Raw genomic sequence first — 18,523 nt, 5'->3', positions numbered from 1 at the left:
AAAGAAAATGAATCATTTAATGAATATCATGGGATAAAAGTATGTAGCATAGTCACACTCAATGGCTTGGGAGCCATAAGTGACTGGACATGTCAAGTGTGGTTTCTGAGTTCAGTTGCCCACTGTGACATCCACCTGTTTTTCCAGGTAAAGGGACAAAGGCCAGCGTCCAGTAAGGCTTGTGGTTGGCAGCTGGTTTTATCTTTAAATAAACACTATTGAAGGAACTAAAGAACATTAGCTGTGAGCCTCCATCGTCTGTGGGCTTCATGCTAGGAATGAAGTAAAGGGCCTGTCTGCTCCAATAAACCTCCAGCCCTCTCTACAGGATGTGTATTTTCAACCCAGTACTTGGCTGCCAGGAGAGCAAGCTGGCCACAGTGAAGAGCATCACTGGCACCAAAGCAGCCTACCAGACAAAAGTAAATTGGCCACACTGGGGTTGGAGATGGTTTTGTCCCCCTTTCTCCACCGTTGTTCTCCTCTAGATACCTTGACACGTTTTTGCCTAATCTGCTGTGTATCATGCTGAGGCAGGGAGATAAGTGCTTCTAACTCCAAGGTATTTCAGGGCTGGCTAAGATTCAACAGTGGTGGGAAGAGACATGCATAGAAGTATACAAGTAAAAAAAAATTCTGTTAATTAAACACATGCTATAGCTAATGTGTGCATGTGTTTGGTGGAGTGGCACCCAAGGCATATACCATCCATTTGGCCGTTTTGGTTCATTGGAACGTGGTTCTCTATGATAATGACACCAATAATACAGATATATTTCCAGAAATTTAATACATGCCTGTTTGGTTCTACATGGCCTGTGATAATCTAAAAATTAACAGTTTACGTTAACCAAATACTTAATGGGAAAAAATAAAATTAATATAAAAGTAAAACTTACTGTTACTCATTGGTTCAGGGTATCCAACATTTTGGCCGTTCCACCCCTTGATCTCTCTTGGCTGATGAAAATAAAACAAGAACATAAAAGGCAGCATGCTTTAAGACACAAATGCAATGAAATTGCTTGGGGGATCTGGCATGGTCAACCGCCTCCCTGTCTATGCCCCTCAAAAAACTTTACGCTCTGCTGCCACCACCAACTGGCTGATCCCTGGCCCTAAAGAAGCCCGCATAGTCTCAACCTTCTATAGCCTTCTCTGTCCTGGCCCCCACCTGGTGGAATGAGCTCCCGGAGGAGATCAGGGCCCAGACGGTGCTAAAACAGTTCCACAAGGCCTGCAAAAGGGAGCTCTTCCACCAGGCATTTGGTTGAGACCGAGTGAAACCAGCAACATCCACAGGGCCCCTGCTCCCTCCCTCACAGAAATCCATCCATGCGTTCCGCCCTAGACCTGTTTGCATCAGCTCCCCTGTTAAAGTTATTAATGCTATTAATGTTGTTATTATTGGTGCTGCTATGGAAAAATAAGTTCCATGTACAGTTTTCTGTTTCATGCAAACTGCCCTGAGCCTCAGGGGATGGCAGTATATAAATATAATAAACAAACAAATAAATAAAACATCTGAAAGAAACTCACTGGGTGGCCTAAACCAATTCACACAGAAAGCTCTTCTAGGTCGTACCTGCCACAAGTATTCAAGAACTAGTCTGACTATACTTAACTACTAACTTTTGGCAAAATCCCATTCAACATTAAAATGCTGTAGTTCAGAACTGGTTGTTAGAAGGAGCCCGACCTTCCCCTCCCTCCGAATATTTCCAACAGCAGTTGGATGTACTGAAAAATCTCCTATGAAAGACTTTCTTTTGGAATTAGTAATATGCTTTTGGAAATAAGATTCAATTCTGCAAATTCATTTTTATGTAAAGAGAATACTTGTCTGTATACTTTCAAGGATTATATTTATTGTTTAAACATGACTTATTTGTCCACAATTATTATTAAGGTAAAGGTAAAGGGATCCCCTGTGCAAGCACCGAGTCATGTCTGACCCTTGGGGTGATGCCCTCCAGCGTTTTTATGGCAGACTCAATATGGGGTGGTTTGCCAGTGCCTTCCCCAGTCATTACCATTTTATATTAATAATAATAATATATTAATTATTATTAATATATTCTATATATGCTACTGAAGAATTTGAAGTTATAGAAATCCAGCACAGTTTTACTCCAGGTATAGCCCATCTTTCTCACTGAGACTGAAGGCAAATTACACATACAATAGTGCAAACAGATATCATGACTATGTAAGGCTGTTTCTGTCCAAATAATGTACCCTCTTTAAATTTGTGTTCTCTAAACTTGGAAGGGCCATCTCTACTCATCTTTTTGCAGCCTGTCAGTTAAGGTCCTCCTTTGAAGTCCTATTCTCTGTGCCGCTTCCTTCAGAGGTGAGGTAGGTAGCAGCCTGAGACAGGGTTTCTTCAGTGGTGGCACTTCACCCGTGGCATTCCCTCCTCACTGAGACTAGACATCCATCTTACTTTTTTGAGGTGCTAGGCTAAAACATTTTTTCTACATTGAGGGTTTTATCTTTTAAATGTTTTATGGTCTGCTTTTAGACATTTAATTTGCAACATTTAGGAGCTCAGTGTTTATTTTATGCTGTTACAATGCTCTGGCTTATTTTAATAGTCCTGGCTTGATACTTAGAGTAGCTTGTGTTAATGGCAGTGACTTGTTTTTAATGGCTTTGCTTTTCATGGTTTTATTATCTTAGTGGTAAATTGCCTTCAACAGGGTTCTGGTGAGATAGCATTTCAATTTTCAAAATAAACAAGTAAATATTTTCAACTTTTGCCTTTCCTATGTTTCAAACAGCAAAAAGCTAAGATATATGCGATAAGGTAGTACAGAACACAATTTTCAGCTCTCTCTTTAGTACTGGGTATAATTGTAATTTGACTTCGTGGAACATTGAAGAAAGTTATTCTTTTACATTTCCTAAGTATACCAGAGAGTACAATTTCATTTGCTAGCCAGGTTATAAATGAAGACTTGTTAAAGCAATAAAATATTTTAAACTAAACAAGAAATAAATACTGCACAGAGTTCAGTTTTCCTTCACATTTCCTTTATTCCTTTAGGAACAGCTATCATGGTTTTAAATATTTCCAGAAATGTTCATCCCTAATGTGAGCCTTAATTTTGTGTTCGTGGTGTAGCATACTGTTCTGGTTCTAAAGTTATAAAAATCTTGGATAAAGTTCTCATGTTAGGAGTACAAAGATGTACTAAAGGTAAAAATATGGTTGATGCTAGTGTGCAAAACCCCCACCATCCGGTATTTTTTGGGCTCAGGTATACTGAACCTGAAAAATACTGGCACTTTCCAATATTCCTGAATCCCAATATAGGTATGATTAGTAATCAGGAATGCTGAAATTTTTGGCTTTAAAGTCCAAGGCATTTAAAGGGACCAAGATCCCTTGAACAGCCTGAGACTCAGATTTCAGTCCAAGCCATAAAACAGACCAACCAAAAAAAAAGTTTCAGTTAAAGGGATTGGTATCTTTAACTGCTTGGGACTCAGACTTTAGTCCATGCCACACCACTTCATGGCTTGGAGTGAACTCAGATGCCAAGGCAGTTAGAGATCATGGTCCCTGTAAATGTCTTCACTTTTGCTATCCGCTAGTTCCAAAAAAATCCTGAATATTTTGGGGGGTTTTCAGGATCACCCAATTTGTTACCTGAAAAAAAAAAGATATTCAGCTGAAATAATACCTGAAAAAGACCACACAGGTATGTGTGTGTGTATTTGACTTGGATTAACCGAATGTACACCACAACTATTAATTAATTAATTAAGAAGAAGAAGAGTTGGTTCTTATATGCCGCTTTTCCCTACCCGAAGGAGGCTCAAAGCGGCTTACAGTCGCCTTCCCATTCCTCTCCCCACAACAGACATCCTGTGAGGTGGGTGAGGCTGAGAGAGCGCTGATATCACTACTCAGTCAGAACAGTTTTATCAGTGCTGTGGCGAGCCCAAGGTCACCCAGCTGGTTGCATGTGGGGGAGCGCAGAATCGAACCCGGCATGCCAGATTAGAAGTCCGCACTCCTAACCACTACACCAAACTGGCTTAATTTTATAGTCTGCCTTCTTCCTTGGACTCAAGGTAGATTACATAATAGTACCTCATAAAAACCATGTTAACCCCCCTCAAAAAAATCATTGAAAAGTCAGAATCACAAGATAGTAGAAAAGAAAAAAATTCTCCAACCGCCCCGCAACCATTCACAAAGGGGTTTGTTAGATGGAATAGAGTGGCTTGAGGGGGCTTAACAGACTTGACTTCAACTAAAGATCTGGCAGAAGGGCTACATTTTACAGCCCCTGTGTGACAGCTCCGTCAGAGCCCTTGGCTCTCCTGACCTGGGTTGAAGCTGGGCATATCTCTCTGGGGCCAGGAACCACTAACAGATTAGTACCTGCAGAATGGAGAGCCCTGTGGGGAGAATAAGCAGACAAGCAGTCCCTCAGGTAGGCAGGGCCGAAGCTGTGGATGGCCTTGAAGGTCAAAACCAAAGCCTTGAACTTGATCCAGGCCATGACTGTAACTAGTTATATTTTTTCCAAAGCTGATAGGATAATACATGTTATTTGGCACAATATGTTAATGACATTAATATTTCTGACTTTTAAGAAGCACATACCAGAAGAATAAAACAAACAAAAATGCTCACAAGGCATGAATAGATGTTCACAATCTTATTCATTGGATCTACTAAGAACAAATATTTGTTATCACACTTGAGCAGTGAGGTCCTTTCTGAGCAGTCCCTTTTAGAGACCTGTAAACAGGACTTGACTATAGCCCCCATCAAATTGGAGTAATTTGCACTGGGACTTATTTAGGTCCTGAGATGCTCAGGAGCAACACAGGTGGTGTGTGTATATTTGAAGTTCTGCAAAAAATAATATGTTGGAATCACATGCAAAATATCCCTCTTCTACCAGGAACATATTTTACCTTTTCTGCCTGTTCCTGAAGCGGCAAAGAGGCCTTGTAGCCAAGTTGTAGTAACATGGCTTCAGCAGCATTTCTTTTTGCTATTTTCTTGTTGGGGCCTGTTCCAGTGGTAACATCATTTCCTACTTTGACCTAGTAAAATAGAACCCCCCCCCAAAAAAATAATGAAAAATTAGTCCTCTAACAGTGCAATCCTAATCAGAGTATAACTGTATATAAGACAGTGAGATATAGTGGTAGACTGTCAGACCAATCAAGTTTAGGTTCAGTTATCCAGAACTCTTATTTCTTTCAGTCTTTTTTTCTAAAGAAAATGCAACTTCCCTTAGCAGATCAGGAATGCAAAAAAAATAAAATTAATTCAACCTATTGAAGGCTGCTTATTTATTTTCTCATATGTTCACTTTAAAAAGTAGTACTCCCACAAAACATTACAGCAAGACCCTACAAGCAGCTATGGAGTTTGCAAACATCTTACCGATATGAAGTCATTTTGCTATCCTTTCATGAAGCTTAAGTGTTATAGCACAGGGGTAGTCAACCCGTGCTCCTCCAGATGTCCATGGACTACAATTCCCATGAATCCCTGCCAGCGTTTTCTGGCAGGGGCTCATGGGAATTGTAGTCCATGAACATCTGGAGGACCACAGGTTGACTACCCCTGTTATAGCAGATCGAGTGTTTATCTTGGACAATCCTGAGTTTAGATGTACAAATTATCTTTCCGTGTAATATACTTAGCTAAGGTAACAAAATCTAAAATGTATTTCCTTCACACAATTGTGTGGAACTTATTTTCATTTGTTGGATGTTTCCCTACGTACATATTGAATGAAAATGCAAGCAATTATATTCTTTATAAGAAAATCCAGGCAATTAAAAAGAAACAATCAAATATTATAACTTTACCATTTGGAATGGCATAAATACAATGAAACACAGATATCTAATCATGTTTTTTTTTTAAGAATCTGAATGAAATAAAATTAAGTGTGATGCTATTCTCTTAACTGCTATTTCTCAGACCTGTAAAACTGGCTTAGGTATTATTGTACCATCTATCAAGGATTAAAGGTCTAACTACAAAGAAAAAGCTTTCTGAAATTAACTTTGGGAACAGAACACCAACTAATGTCATCAGAGGTTTTCTTCTGTTTATTTAACGGTCAGCATAAGTAATTGGATCCATTTCATCACATCTAAACTTGCTCTTTGTGTGACAGATAAAAATGAACGTATTATCTCTGGATACTTTACTTCCACAGTCAATTAAAACAAATGAAAACACAGTTTACAAACTTTATACAAAAGGCATTTTACTTTCAGAAGGCAATAATAAATCTACTGGAAATTTGAAAAGATAAGATGATATGATTTTAAGTGTGAAACTTGAAAAGAAGTTATATAAACTGTGACAGCTGCAAACAACTGACCTAAAGGCAATGAATAGGGTTTAACTAAATATAGTATTTATTTGATTATTTCTGTTTTATTTGCTTTTTGACTAGATGCCCCAAAGTAACTTACATTAATAGAATGCAAGATTCAGTTTTTGAAAATAAAAATAAATTTCAAACTTCAGCATTTTGCTTTTGGGCAAGAACTAAATACATGCTTAATTCACCAATTAAAATAACAGGATTCATCTATGGCTGAATCTTTTAAAGGAACAATATCCAATAACTATTTTCTGTATCTATAAAACAGCCAGTACCCATCTTTTATTAAAATATAGTAATATTTGTCTGATGGAACAACATTTCTGGCCAATCTGATCTGAAATATCAGTTTTTCCATTCATGCTACTTGCTAAACTCTAAAGTACTGACTATTTAAATTCAATATTTACTTTATTTTCCATTGCAGAACAATTTTTATTTTGATGTTGCTAGTAAGAAGCATATCTGATTGTAATGAAGCATAAATGTCTAATCCCATAGAGCTATGCCTGGGTCTGACTGCACTGGATACACGTATAATTGTTATGTAAAAACATGTATAATTGTTATGTACTTATAACAAGAGTGACAAAATGCTCTCTTCCTTGAAACCCCTCCAATAATTTGATTTTACATAAATAAATCCAGCCTTTCTAGCAATTTGAAGAAGTTTGTTTTGTAGAGCTAATATAGCACTGTGTGTTCTTTATGGATGAATTTGGCATTACTGAAGCTGACATATTATAGCATAATGGTGTTTCCCATATATTACACAAAAATCTGTCATTACTATTTAATTCTTGCTCCTACATTCTTTTTACAAATTGTCAAGTGATATATTAGCATTTTTTGCCTTGGAGGTTTACAACTTTATACAGGAGATTAAACTGCGTAAGACACCTGTCTTTCTTTTCAGAAATTCTTTTCAGAAATTCTTTTCAGAAATTCAGAACTGAACCACAAGGAAAGTTTTATCCACTCTGACTGGTAATGGCTTTTCAGGGTCTGAGGTACAGATTCTTTACATCAACTGCAGTTCTTTTAACTATATTCAACAACATTCTTTTAACTGAAGATGCCAGATAGTGAACCGGCACATTTTCCATGCAAAGCAGAAGAAGGGAGACAGGTAGGTAGGGTAATTTTTTTCTTACTTCCCTGAGCTGTTTCTAAAGACAATATGAAACAACTTTTAAAAATAAGAGGTTGTTTATCACTATGCTTTTCAAGGACCCTAACAGATGCAAAAAGAAAATGGTCAAAACAAGAAGAGAACTTTGAAGATCTGCCTTTGCACAATTTTAAAACCAACCTCCTGACCTATTGTTCTAATATTTCCAAAGGGGAGGAAAGAACTCATTTCTAAGTAAATTATTTAAGAGTGGGGTTTAAGCATTTGGGAAATCCAATTATTTGTACTGAAGTGTGTTTATAAGTAATTAATAATTAATAATATTAATGTTATTATATGTATGATTTCATGTATAGTTTCAGTTATATGTAAATCGCTCGGGGAGGGAGGTATAAAAATATGAATAAAATAAATAAATAAATAAAGTATATTAAGGCTTGCTTGTAAAAATATTCCCTTTAACAAGGGCAGGGCGAACTTAACAAACACAAATAATAAATGACTAATACCATAAAGGAAAAATAAAACCAAAGTAAACATTTTGAAACATTAGTGAAGAAACATGAACCAGAACTAATTAATTATGTGTATAAAACTTATACAGTTTTGAAATTCTTCTCTATGAAGACAATAAAGCTATCTCTATTTATTTTACAAAAGCTATACTATCCTTTCTATTCTCATAAGGGCAGAACATAACATTCACATGAAACCTTAAAAACCATTAAAACCAACAAAAACACAATTAAAACCAGAGCATTCAATAAGAGCAAAAGCATACAGAAACATAAAAATTAAAACATTGAGCTAGATGGAAGGATCTCTGGTTCTCTAAAACTTACAGTGGAATTTACTTTTTAATAATGTCTTAAGAATTAAATAGATAAACATATAGCGTTAATAGTTACATCGACTCAGACAAGGAGAGACATAGCCAAACAAGGAAGGGTGATTCATCCGACAATGGGAGAATAGCAACAACTGAAGAACTGGGTACTTCCTATTCCTGCAGCCGAAAACTTGAGTACCTTCCATTCCTGATAGAAAGTGAAAATATTTAAACTCTGCTAGCAGTGACTTGTTCTTCTATTTGCATTTATTTATTTATTAGATGATTATTTGACTTATATGTAACACCACAAAAAGTCAAATGGATAAGTAGAAGCATTAAGAGAACTGGAGGTTATAATCAATCAATGTATATAATAATTGAGTTGTACACAAAGGTGCTATAAACCAGTGGTCCCCAACCTTTTTATCACTGGGGACCGGTCAACACTTGACAATTTTACTGAGGCCCGGCAGGGTAGTCTTTTGCCAAGGAATGTTGCCGCTGCTGCCTGAGCCCCTGCTCCACTTGCTTTCCTGCCAGCGCCCCTTACTTTCCACCGCCCGCTGGGTGTCGCTAGCAGCAACAGCTGCACAGTGCCACGGCGAGGGGGAGCCCCAGCCATGGCAGTTGCTGGAGAGCACCAAAGGTGAGCTGGCAGCAGAGTGGCAGGGCAGCCCCTGAGGCAGCAGCCGGGGAGGAGGATGAGGAGGAGCCGCGACCTTGTAGCGACTGATCCACGGACCGGCACCAGTCCCCGGACCGGGGGTTGGGGATCACTGCTATAATCCATATCCCTCCCCCCCCCCAATTTGGTAGAGAAAAAGTAAAAGTCCTTAACCTGAAGATAATGTGAACATACCTGCATAACAAATTCCCGACGACGAGGCATCCCTCTTTCTGAAAGAAGAAGGTATTCTGGCTCCTTCTCTCTTTTGGCTTGCTGAATCTGAGCCAAACGGCTAATTGGGTTCATTCCCTGACCATACTCTGGTCCAGTCTAAATGGATTAAAAATTGAAATCTAGTTGTAATTCTACTGCAAGGTTTATTGTTTCAGCAATTTTTTTGTCAGATATGTCATTAATTATTTTATATACATAGGCTGACTCCTGAAGAGATTTCCATAAATGTTTTCACATGAAAGCATACAACTGAAGGAATCAAATTACTTATTTTACTTGCAGACAACCTTTTTGACTATATCTATTCAGACTGGAATACCCTCTCCCCTGTTAAATCAGTGACAACACAATCTACAACTTCACCCCTAGGCAAGGGAATCTTATGGGGAAAAAGACCTTGCTGTGAAAAACTTAACTATGGACAGACTTGGTTCTTTAAGCCAAAATTGTAAAATGACAAAAACAGTGCTTTCTGTCTCCTAATGACAGAGATTGGTGAACAGTAATCACTTTGTGGCTAGTGAGAAAAAAGAGTAAGGGAAGTGTAAATTCCAAACTTCCTTGTATATTTCTTAGTGAGCAAGTCTCCTATTGCAACAACATTTCTCACAAGTATGGTATGATGTGAACCCAGAAAATAACACTAGGACAAAGAAGATAACAGAGGGTACAAGAGAAAGGCACAAGCAGGATTAAAAAGAAGCATAGGCATAGAAGATGTACGTGCCTGCACAGAAACCTCCTTTAATGAAGAAAGAAAAGAGATCTAAGCTGATCTGGTAATGGGCTTTGTTATCAAAAGTGGAGAAGAAACAGAACTGATGTACAAGTTATTCTCCATTCCTAGCTTCACCCTGGAGCTCCAGTTCATGATACAGTCTTTGGACAAAACATCCCTTCCATATTACTTGCTCAGAAATTAAAGAAGAAGAGTTGGTTCTTATATGCCACTTTTCTCTACCTGAAGGAGGCTCAAAGCGGCTTACAGTCGCCTTCCCTTTCCTCTCCCCACAACAGACACCCTGTGAGGCTGAGAGAACCCTGATATCAGTTTTATCAGTGCCGTGGCAAGCCCACGCTGGCTGCATGTAAGGGGAGTGCAGAATTTAACCCGGCATGCCAGATTAGAAGTCCGCACTCCTAACCGCTACACCAAACTGGCTCTCACACCAAAATGGTCTGAAGAGAGTAGGACCCCTTGGCTCCCAAACAGCACCAGTAAGCATATAACTGCTCGCAAAAACATCATGGTCTGAAACATCTTTTCTTTTACCCCCACCTACTTCTCTTTCACTTTGTAACATATAGCCTGTTGAAAAGCTCTTAAAGCCCTATAAAGGTATTATAGGGATAGTGATTTGTTTTTGGATTTTGATTTTGGATCAACACAGCTGCATTTCAGTATCAGGGTATAGAATACCTCCATAGCAACAAATCTACTCATATCCTGACCTACATATCATCTAGAACCACAAAGAATAGTTTCCAGTCAATTTCCTATGTTGACTCTACATGCAAGGGACTGTCATAGATAATCTCCAGAATAAGCAGAATGTTTAGAGTTCTAAACATTTTCAGTCCATTTATGTTCTGAATGATACAAATGGCTTCCAATGGATGATCTCCTTTTTAAAATGTTTAATCCACATAAATCCTCAGAATAATTCTGTGAGTTTGGAAATTTTTACTATATCATTTGTAGAAGGGAAAGGAGAAAGGTCAGAAAGATTAGTTTACCTAACATTATACAAGGAGACAAGATTGAAAGATAGATGACTCCCTCCAGCCATCCTATATAAAACATTTTCATGACAAATTACATGCAAGAAAAATGCTTGCTTGGAATAGATAGTTATCAAAAGTGATACTGTGGAAGTGTGCACTGGGAGTAACTTATACGGGAAGACTAAAGCCCAAACTAATTTATCGGATGTCACATGTGTTTGGTTCATTTGCCACAACAGAAAGGAATAATTTATAAGTGAAGAATAAATTAAGCTTGCATACAGAACTAAGACATAACCACTGACTTGCAAACTAGATAAGCAGAGTAGTTAAACATAAGTCAGTCACTCATTCAAAATGCATTATGCTTACTTATCGGCCATTTCACTACTAAATAAAGAAACATGACACTAAAAACAATCCACAAATACAATTAGATATACAATTCAAAACAAAGCTTAAGTGAAATTTAAGGTAAAGCTCATTTATAACAGTGTGTAAATCATAAGAGTTAGATAAGATAAACATAACGAATATATATATGGGATCTAAATATGTGTGATGTAGATATATGTCTAATTCTGTATGATCAAAACCATCTTTGTATTAATATGTTAGATTTATCAAAAATTATATCCCTTACATATTTCAGAAGAGTTATACCCCTCTCAGACCACTGACTGAAGAATCCCTTTTCAAGATTGCAGTAGAACAAAGTTTTATTCAAGGTGTAAGCTTTCATGTACATGCAGTGTTACTCTTATTAACTTCCATAGGGCTAAACTGGCTTACATCCAAGGATTTCAGGCATAGCTGTTTTTTGCTGACTCTAAAGGAACCTGCTTTCCATTGTTCTGCTGCAAGTGACTTAACAAGGTGCAAGGAAACATCACTCATGGTCAAATAGCTTTGACTGCTTTACTACATAGTTATTATTGGCCCCCTCCCCGGCCAGTTCCAATAAAATAAGATGTGGGAGGGGAGGGACACTTACAAAGCACAATGCCAAGATGAGAGGCTAAAGAGATTGTTTTTATGATGCTAAACCTTAAGTGGTAATGTTTCACAAATTATATACCGGGTGGCATATGGCTGACTTCCACAACACCTGAGTTTGATCAGATTTAGTACAGAGAAGCCCAACTCTGGCCCTTCCCCCAGACACCCTTTCAGGAGGAATTTCAGATGAATACACAAATCAGGACCAGCCCCTCTACAATGAAGCTCGTGAATCCTTGAAGCAGCAATAAATCCACTGCCACCAGGAATAAACACTCCATTTAAGAAACTTGAGCTTATAGGAATTTAGAAGGTTCAGGGGAAAAAAAGTTTCATTTAGAGCACTAGAAAGCACAGTAATATCCTGTAAGGGGGGAATACCATGGTGGGTGGGTTACAATTCAACAAGCACTTATGGACATGATAATTAAAAGGCAACTTGGACATGGCACTCCCAACGTGTTCTTAAAAATCACAGAGTGAAACCAGGCAGCTTCAAAGGAGCAGTTAATCAACACAGCAAATAAAACAAAATTTGAACTTCACAGAAATTTGAATAGGGTTCAGTGCAAAGAACGATCACCAATTAATCAGTTTTTAAGAAATTGGAATTGGCATCTATAGACCCACTGAATTCATCTCTTTCAAGCACTTTCAAGCACCATGTAAACAATAAATCTTTCTGGATAAAGTGAGAAAGTTTGACAAAGTTATCAACATACCTAAAACTCCTGAGCTTGTATTCTTCCCACTGTTTGCATACAAAGAGGCACTAGCCATGTTTTCAACTCCTGAATAAGAATGCAGTAAACTATAGAGTTGGGTTACTAAATGAAGCATGCATTTGCAATTCCCAGAGTGATGCTCTACCAATATCATAAAACAGCAACAACCTGCTGACCTACAGGCCTTTCCCCTCCACATGACAATAGCATGCACTGGCTAAAAATGAAGATAAAAATATAGCCTACTGTACATTTAAATATGATGCCAGATTACAATCTTATTCTAACCAAGCGAAAGGTTGAAGTCGCAGAGGCATAAGCAGTGATTTATTCTACTCCAGCCAAAGTACAGTCTTATTCTTGGCAATGCATGGCAAGCAACCTTTCCTGCTAATTCTCTAGACCAGTCAATATGGTGAGTGGAAGGGTGCTAGAAAGAAGCCTTTCCCTTATGTTAGAGCAGTGGAACAAGAAAAATAGAAGGTATTCATAGTTGGCAAGGCTGTATACTGTCGCCTTGCCTATTTAACTTGTATGCGGAGCACATCATGAGAAAGGCGGGATTAGAGGAGTCACAAATTGGGATCAAGATTGCAGGGAGAAATATCAACAACCTTAGATATGCAGATGATACCACTCTAATGGCAGAAAGTGAAGAGGAACTAAAGAGCCTGTTGATGCGGGTGAAGGAGGAGAGTGCAAAAGTTGGCTTGAAACTCAACATCAAGAAAACAAAGATCATGGCATCCGGCCCTCTCAATTCCTGGCAAATAGATGGGGAAGAAATGGAGATAGTGAAAGATTTTATTTTCCTGAGCTCCAAGATCACTGCAGATGGGGATTGCAGCAAAGAAATTAAAAGACGCTTGCTCCTGGGGAGGAAAGCTATGGCAAAACTAGCATCCTAAAAAGCAGAGACATCACCCTGCCAACAAAAGTGCGTTTAGTCAAGGCTATGGTATTCCCAGTTGCAATGTATGGCTGCGAAAGTTGGACCATAAGGAAGGCTGAACGTCAAAGAATTGAGGCTTTTGAACTCTGGTGCTGGAGAAGACTCTTGCGAGTCCCTTGGACTGCAAGGTGAACAAACCGGTCAGTCCTAGAGGAGATTAGCCCTGACTGCTCCTTAGAAGGCCAGATCCTGATGAAACTCAAATACTTTGGCCACCTCATGAGAAGGAAGGACTCCCTGAAGAAGAGCCTAATGCTGGGAGCAATTGAGGGCAAAAGAAGAAAGGGACGACAGAGAATGAGGTGGCTGGATGGAGTCTCTGAAGCAGTAGGTGTAAACTTAAATGGACTCCGGGAAATGCTAGAGGACAGGAAGGCCTGGAGGATCATTGTCCATGGGGTCGCGATGGGTTGGACATGACTTTACACCTAAAAACAATAACAACATAGTTGGAGTCATCAGCGGTCTGGAGGATCACAGGTTTTTCACTATGGATCGAAATAGACTGGAGGTGGCAGAATCCGTTGTTGCAAAACTAGACACCAAGCCGAGATCATAATTTGCAACTGAGCAGCAGCAGATAGAAGTAGCTGGGCTCTTCCCACAAATACTTCCCTTCTCCTACCCCCCCTCCTTCTTAAATGATTAGGATATTATTAGTTTGGGTTCGTGTTATTGCTGTGTTTAATGGTTTTATGGCAGTGGTTCTCAACCTTTTCTTCGCCGCGACCCCAACTTCAGCGCTGAAGCCCAGTAGGGATCCTGCCAGAGGAACTGCCAGTTAGTGTTGCAGAGAGGTTTCTGCCGCCCCCCCCCCAGCCGTGGCCATGAGCGACCCCCCACAGGTGACTGGAGGGGGATGAGGGCACAGCCCGGGAGAGGGGGCTGCTGCTGCCACTGCCATGTCCACATTGCTCACTGGTCCACTCCGGGCCGGGCTTGGGCACGTGTCTTGCTCCCTTGGCTCGCCGCTTCTCTCATTTCTCCCTTCTTTTAACCACGGGAGGGTTCCGTGGCAGCCATGCTGCAAAGCATGCAGGGCTTGCCGAACAGAGTCAGGTGGGATGGGGCAACTTTGGACCCATGGGGGGAGGGGGTCGCTTTCTTGCCAGCTCTAAAAGAGCTGAGCAAAGCGTTTCGGCGCATTCCTTGGCAGGTGCCGGAGTAACTTTCCGGGCAGGCTGGGGAACTGTAGAAGGAGCCAGTGGGGAGCTGGAAACATACTCCAAACCCCAGCTGAGAGAAAGTGACCAAGGAACTGTTTCCATGAAAATGAGCAGGTAGGAGGAAAATTCAGCACCCTCTTCTACCTCCATTTTGCTGCTACAACCTGTGCCTCTACTGGCCCTTCCCCTACCACTTTTGCAGCTGTTTGGAAGTGACCAGGGTTTCTTTCTGAGCTGGCTTACACTTTCAAGTGCCATTTTACAGATTGGTATAGCAGTGATGAAAATGGCATGGCTGCCACTAGTTTAGACTCTGCTGGTATCCAGAGTACTGCTCAGTTTTGTCTGTAAACTTTATGAGCCAATAATGATCTAACTGGATGCAGCTGGACTTCTTTACTTCAGCACTAGAGATCTTAAAAAAAATATGACAAAAATAGAACAAACAAAACTACTCATCAGATGGGAGCCATAAAACCAGCAGAAACAAATGATATAGAGACTTCATGAGGTGACTGTTGCCCTTCTTTGAGGACAAACTGGTGCCACAGACTGGGAGAAAACAGTCCTATTAGAATCAGAGGACTTTATGTTCTGGATCTATAACAAACATGCCTAACCAGACCAACACCTTTCATTCATAAATAAATTCATAAATAACCAAATCTCTCTTGCATCTTATGTTTTTCTGTTTCTTATTTCTGCACGAAGTTTTTTGCATAAAGAAAAGTGTTAATTAAAAAATATATCACTGCGAATTTTTCATCCTTCCGTTTTCTTACAGAGCAATCTAAAATTGACGCATTATATTTGTTTTTAATCAAAGGCTCATATTCAATTGACTGCAAGGGAAAGGTAACACATCTCTTCTCCCATATCCCCTATCTGCTGCACAGGACCTTTTATTTGTTTGTTTGTTTATTACTTAGATTTATATACTGTCACTCCCAGCAACCTAACTTGTGGCGGTTCACAATAAAACATTATGTAAAACATCAGTTTAAAAACATCCCACAATACAATCATTAATAGCCTAAAATATACAATTATGATAGCGGTAATACAATATAAAATTCTTCCCCCAATGATTTATAGCCATGGTGAACCAGCCTCAACCAAACACTTGGTGGAAGAGCTCCATTTTGCAGGCCCTGCGGAACTGAAAGCTTTGTCAGGGCCTGCAGCTCTTCAGGGAGCTCATTCCACCACATAGGGGCCAGGTCTGGAAAAAAAAAAACACTTTTTGCAGTAAAAAAGAAGCCACTGGGCTAACGCTACAATACAGCTGTGGTATAATATGTAAAAGTCTTTAGAGTATCCTGGCTTATGGAATTGTAAGATTGAGATTCATTGCAAAGTAGTAACACATGAATGAAATACTATTAAAATGCAATTATCAGTGTTAACCTGAAAAAGAATGACAGCTATTTGTGCGCAAAATAAACATCAGGCTAAATAAATAGGATGTAAATATAAAGATTTCAGACTGCATATTAAAAACAATTATTTTGAAAACTCCCTTGCCATTTCTTACATGGGATAATTTCAAAATGGTCCTTACCGTCAGGTGCTACAGAAGTAAATATAAGGGTTGACACTAATCTCAGAATGTCTGCCATGACAGAGAATAAAAACATTTGAGAAAACGTCTCTCAGATCCTGCCATTTTAATGTTTTGAAAGCAGGATGAAAACTGCTAAAATTCCCTTATGTAGTTCAAAGAAAAAGAGATTGCCTGGTAGCATTCAATCTAATCCATAGAAAAGCAGAACAAAAACAACAACAAAAAAAGATGACACAATAGGATTAAAAATGGATAGGAAAAACTGTGAGCAGTTCCAGTGACTTCCTGGAAGTCGTCACTGCATATTTAGAATACAGACTCTTGCTGTTCATCTCAGAGCCAGGGATGGGTACAAACCAGTTTACAATATAAAGTTCATTAAGAATTTTGGCCAGTTCATGGTTTGCAAAGTGATGTTAGTGGAAGGGCACCTGATACAAACATTCCATGAACTTTGGTACTATTCACAGTGGTTTGTGAGCAGATACATCTCCAGACAGACTGCCTCTGCTCAATTAAACTGTTTACAAACTTCCAAAGCAATAAGGAGAAGGTGGAATTCTCCAGTCTTGGAAACATCAATAGGAGCCTTCCAAAGCTTATTAGACACTGCTGACTGCCAATAACAGAGTTCCCATTCTGCTCTACAGGATCAGGCAGCAATATATATGCTCAGTTCTACATCCTTTCATCTAATGGCTGTTTGCAGTTACACAGAGAGGCAGGGAAATTGTTAAAAGCTGACTAGTAGTGCACATTCATTTATTCTCTCCTCTTCCCTGTTGGGGTTTGGGTATTAGGTGGAGTCAGGGCTCTGAGCCACTCTGTCTGCTCATATCATGCAGTGGGGCTTAACTACTGGGTACCTTGCCTGAGTGAGGGCCCATGTTTTGATGCCTCCTGATTGTGAAATTCTCTCTTCTGCTGGGATTTGGGCATTAAGTGGGCCCACAGTCACACAGGAGAAGTTCAGCTAAATGACAGCCTTGCATGACCAGTTTCAGGGAACTTGGCAAGGTACTTCGTCACCAACACCTCTGCCAAATTCTCCACCAATGCTTGCCTGGAGCCCTATGAGTCTACAGCAGGGACTTTCATACATATTCAGACCCTTACCTTTAATATTGTTCTGGGACGTTTTTTAAAGTGAAGCTTTGGTTTTTCAACCACAGGGAGTGGGGAAAGTTTCCGAAGTTCTTGCAGGACAGCTATTGCAGCGTGCTTCTTTGAGAGTTTCTTGCTGTTTCCTTCACCTTCTGCTGAGAACTCTCCCACTGTTACCCGAGTAACAAAGCTCTTCATATGTGGTGGCCCACTTTCTTTTATTACCTATTTTACAAGAAAGCACAAGAAGATCAAATAGTTATAGAATTTGTTATCTTTTTTTATAAACATGTATTTGTTACACTTGAGCTACATGAATAGTATTAATAGGAAGATTAATAATAAAATTGTAAATGAGGCTTGATAATTTATATTATGTTTCAAAGCATTGATTTTTACTTGCTCTGAATGTCCATTCAGATTTAGCACTCTGTTTCATACTTTTTATAAAGTGACCCTAACCATACTTGCTTGATAAGTCCCTGTGATGTCTACTGGATTTGCTTCTTAATAAGTATTCTTAAGATTGCAGTTTGCTACACACCTTCTGAATTTCAGTGGAATTCAGGCATGCCTTAGATTCTCTGGATTACTCCCATGTGGAATCAATTGATTGGAGTCCATTAATAATGTAAATTTCCTTTCATCTTAGGATCATTACATAAGGTAAAAGAAATGCTTACTGTTTTACTGAAAGGAGAAGTTTTTATATATATATATATATATATATATATATATATATATATATATATATATATATATATATATATATATATATGTTTTTAATTGCCTCAAAGGAACATTTGCAAGGTATCTTGGGAATTGTAAAATATACTGAAGTTAAAAAGGGGAAATTTCTTATTAGTTTTCAAGGTTTTTTAAAAAAACTGATAAAGACTCATGCTTGCAACAAACAGAAACACAAATGAGATTATCCAGTAAACATTATTTAATGGTTCATCAGTACTAAACATACTTCAACATTTATTTTAAAGAAGTTATTCATACCAGTAGACATAGTATAAGTATAGCATTCTAAATTAATT

At 38.9% G+C, this 18,523-nt stretch overlaps 1 protein-coding gene across 7 annotated transcripts in view; it reads right to left on the bottom strand.

Annotated features, from left to right (window-relative positions):
* The window catches only part of STAU2 (staufen double-stranded RNA binding protein 2), a 321,968-nt gene that overhangs the window by 258,528 nt on the left and 44,917 nt on the right, over window positions 1-18,523 (bottom strand). For all 7 annotated transcript variants that reach the window (XM_077352150.1, XM_077352152.1, XM_077352155.1 and 4 more), the window contains exons 8-11: window positions 17,490-17,702; window positions 9,201-9,338; window positions 4,939-5,070; window positions 900-960 (exon numbers count right to left, since the gene is read on the bottom strand). In XM_077352150.1, the coding sequence (XP_077208265.1) occupies window positions 900-960; window positions 4,939-5,070; window positions 9,201-9,338; window positions 17,490-17,702 (544 nt within the window). The remainder of the gene's footprint in view (window positions 1-899; window positions 961-4,938; window positions 5,071-9,200; window positions 9,339-17,489; window positions 17,703-18,523) is intronic.

This window comes from Paroedura picta, chromosome 9, assembly GCF_049243985.1.
Source record: "Paroedura picta isolate Pp20150507F chromosome 9, Ppicta_v3.0, whole genome shotgun sequence".
NCBI classification, from domain to species: domain Eukaryota; kingdom Metazoa; phylum Chordata; class Lepidosauria; order Squamata; family Gekkonidae; genus Paroedura; species Paroedura picta.
This window is presented reverse-complemented; position numbering and strand designations above follow the sequence as displayed.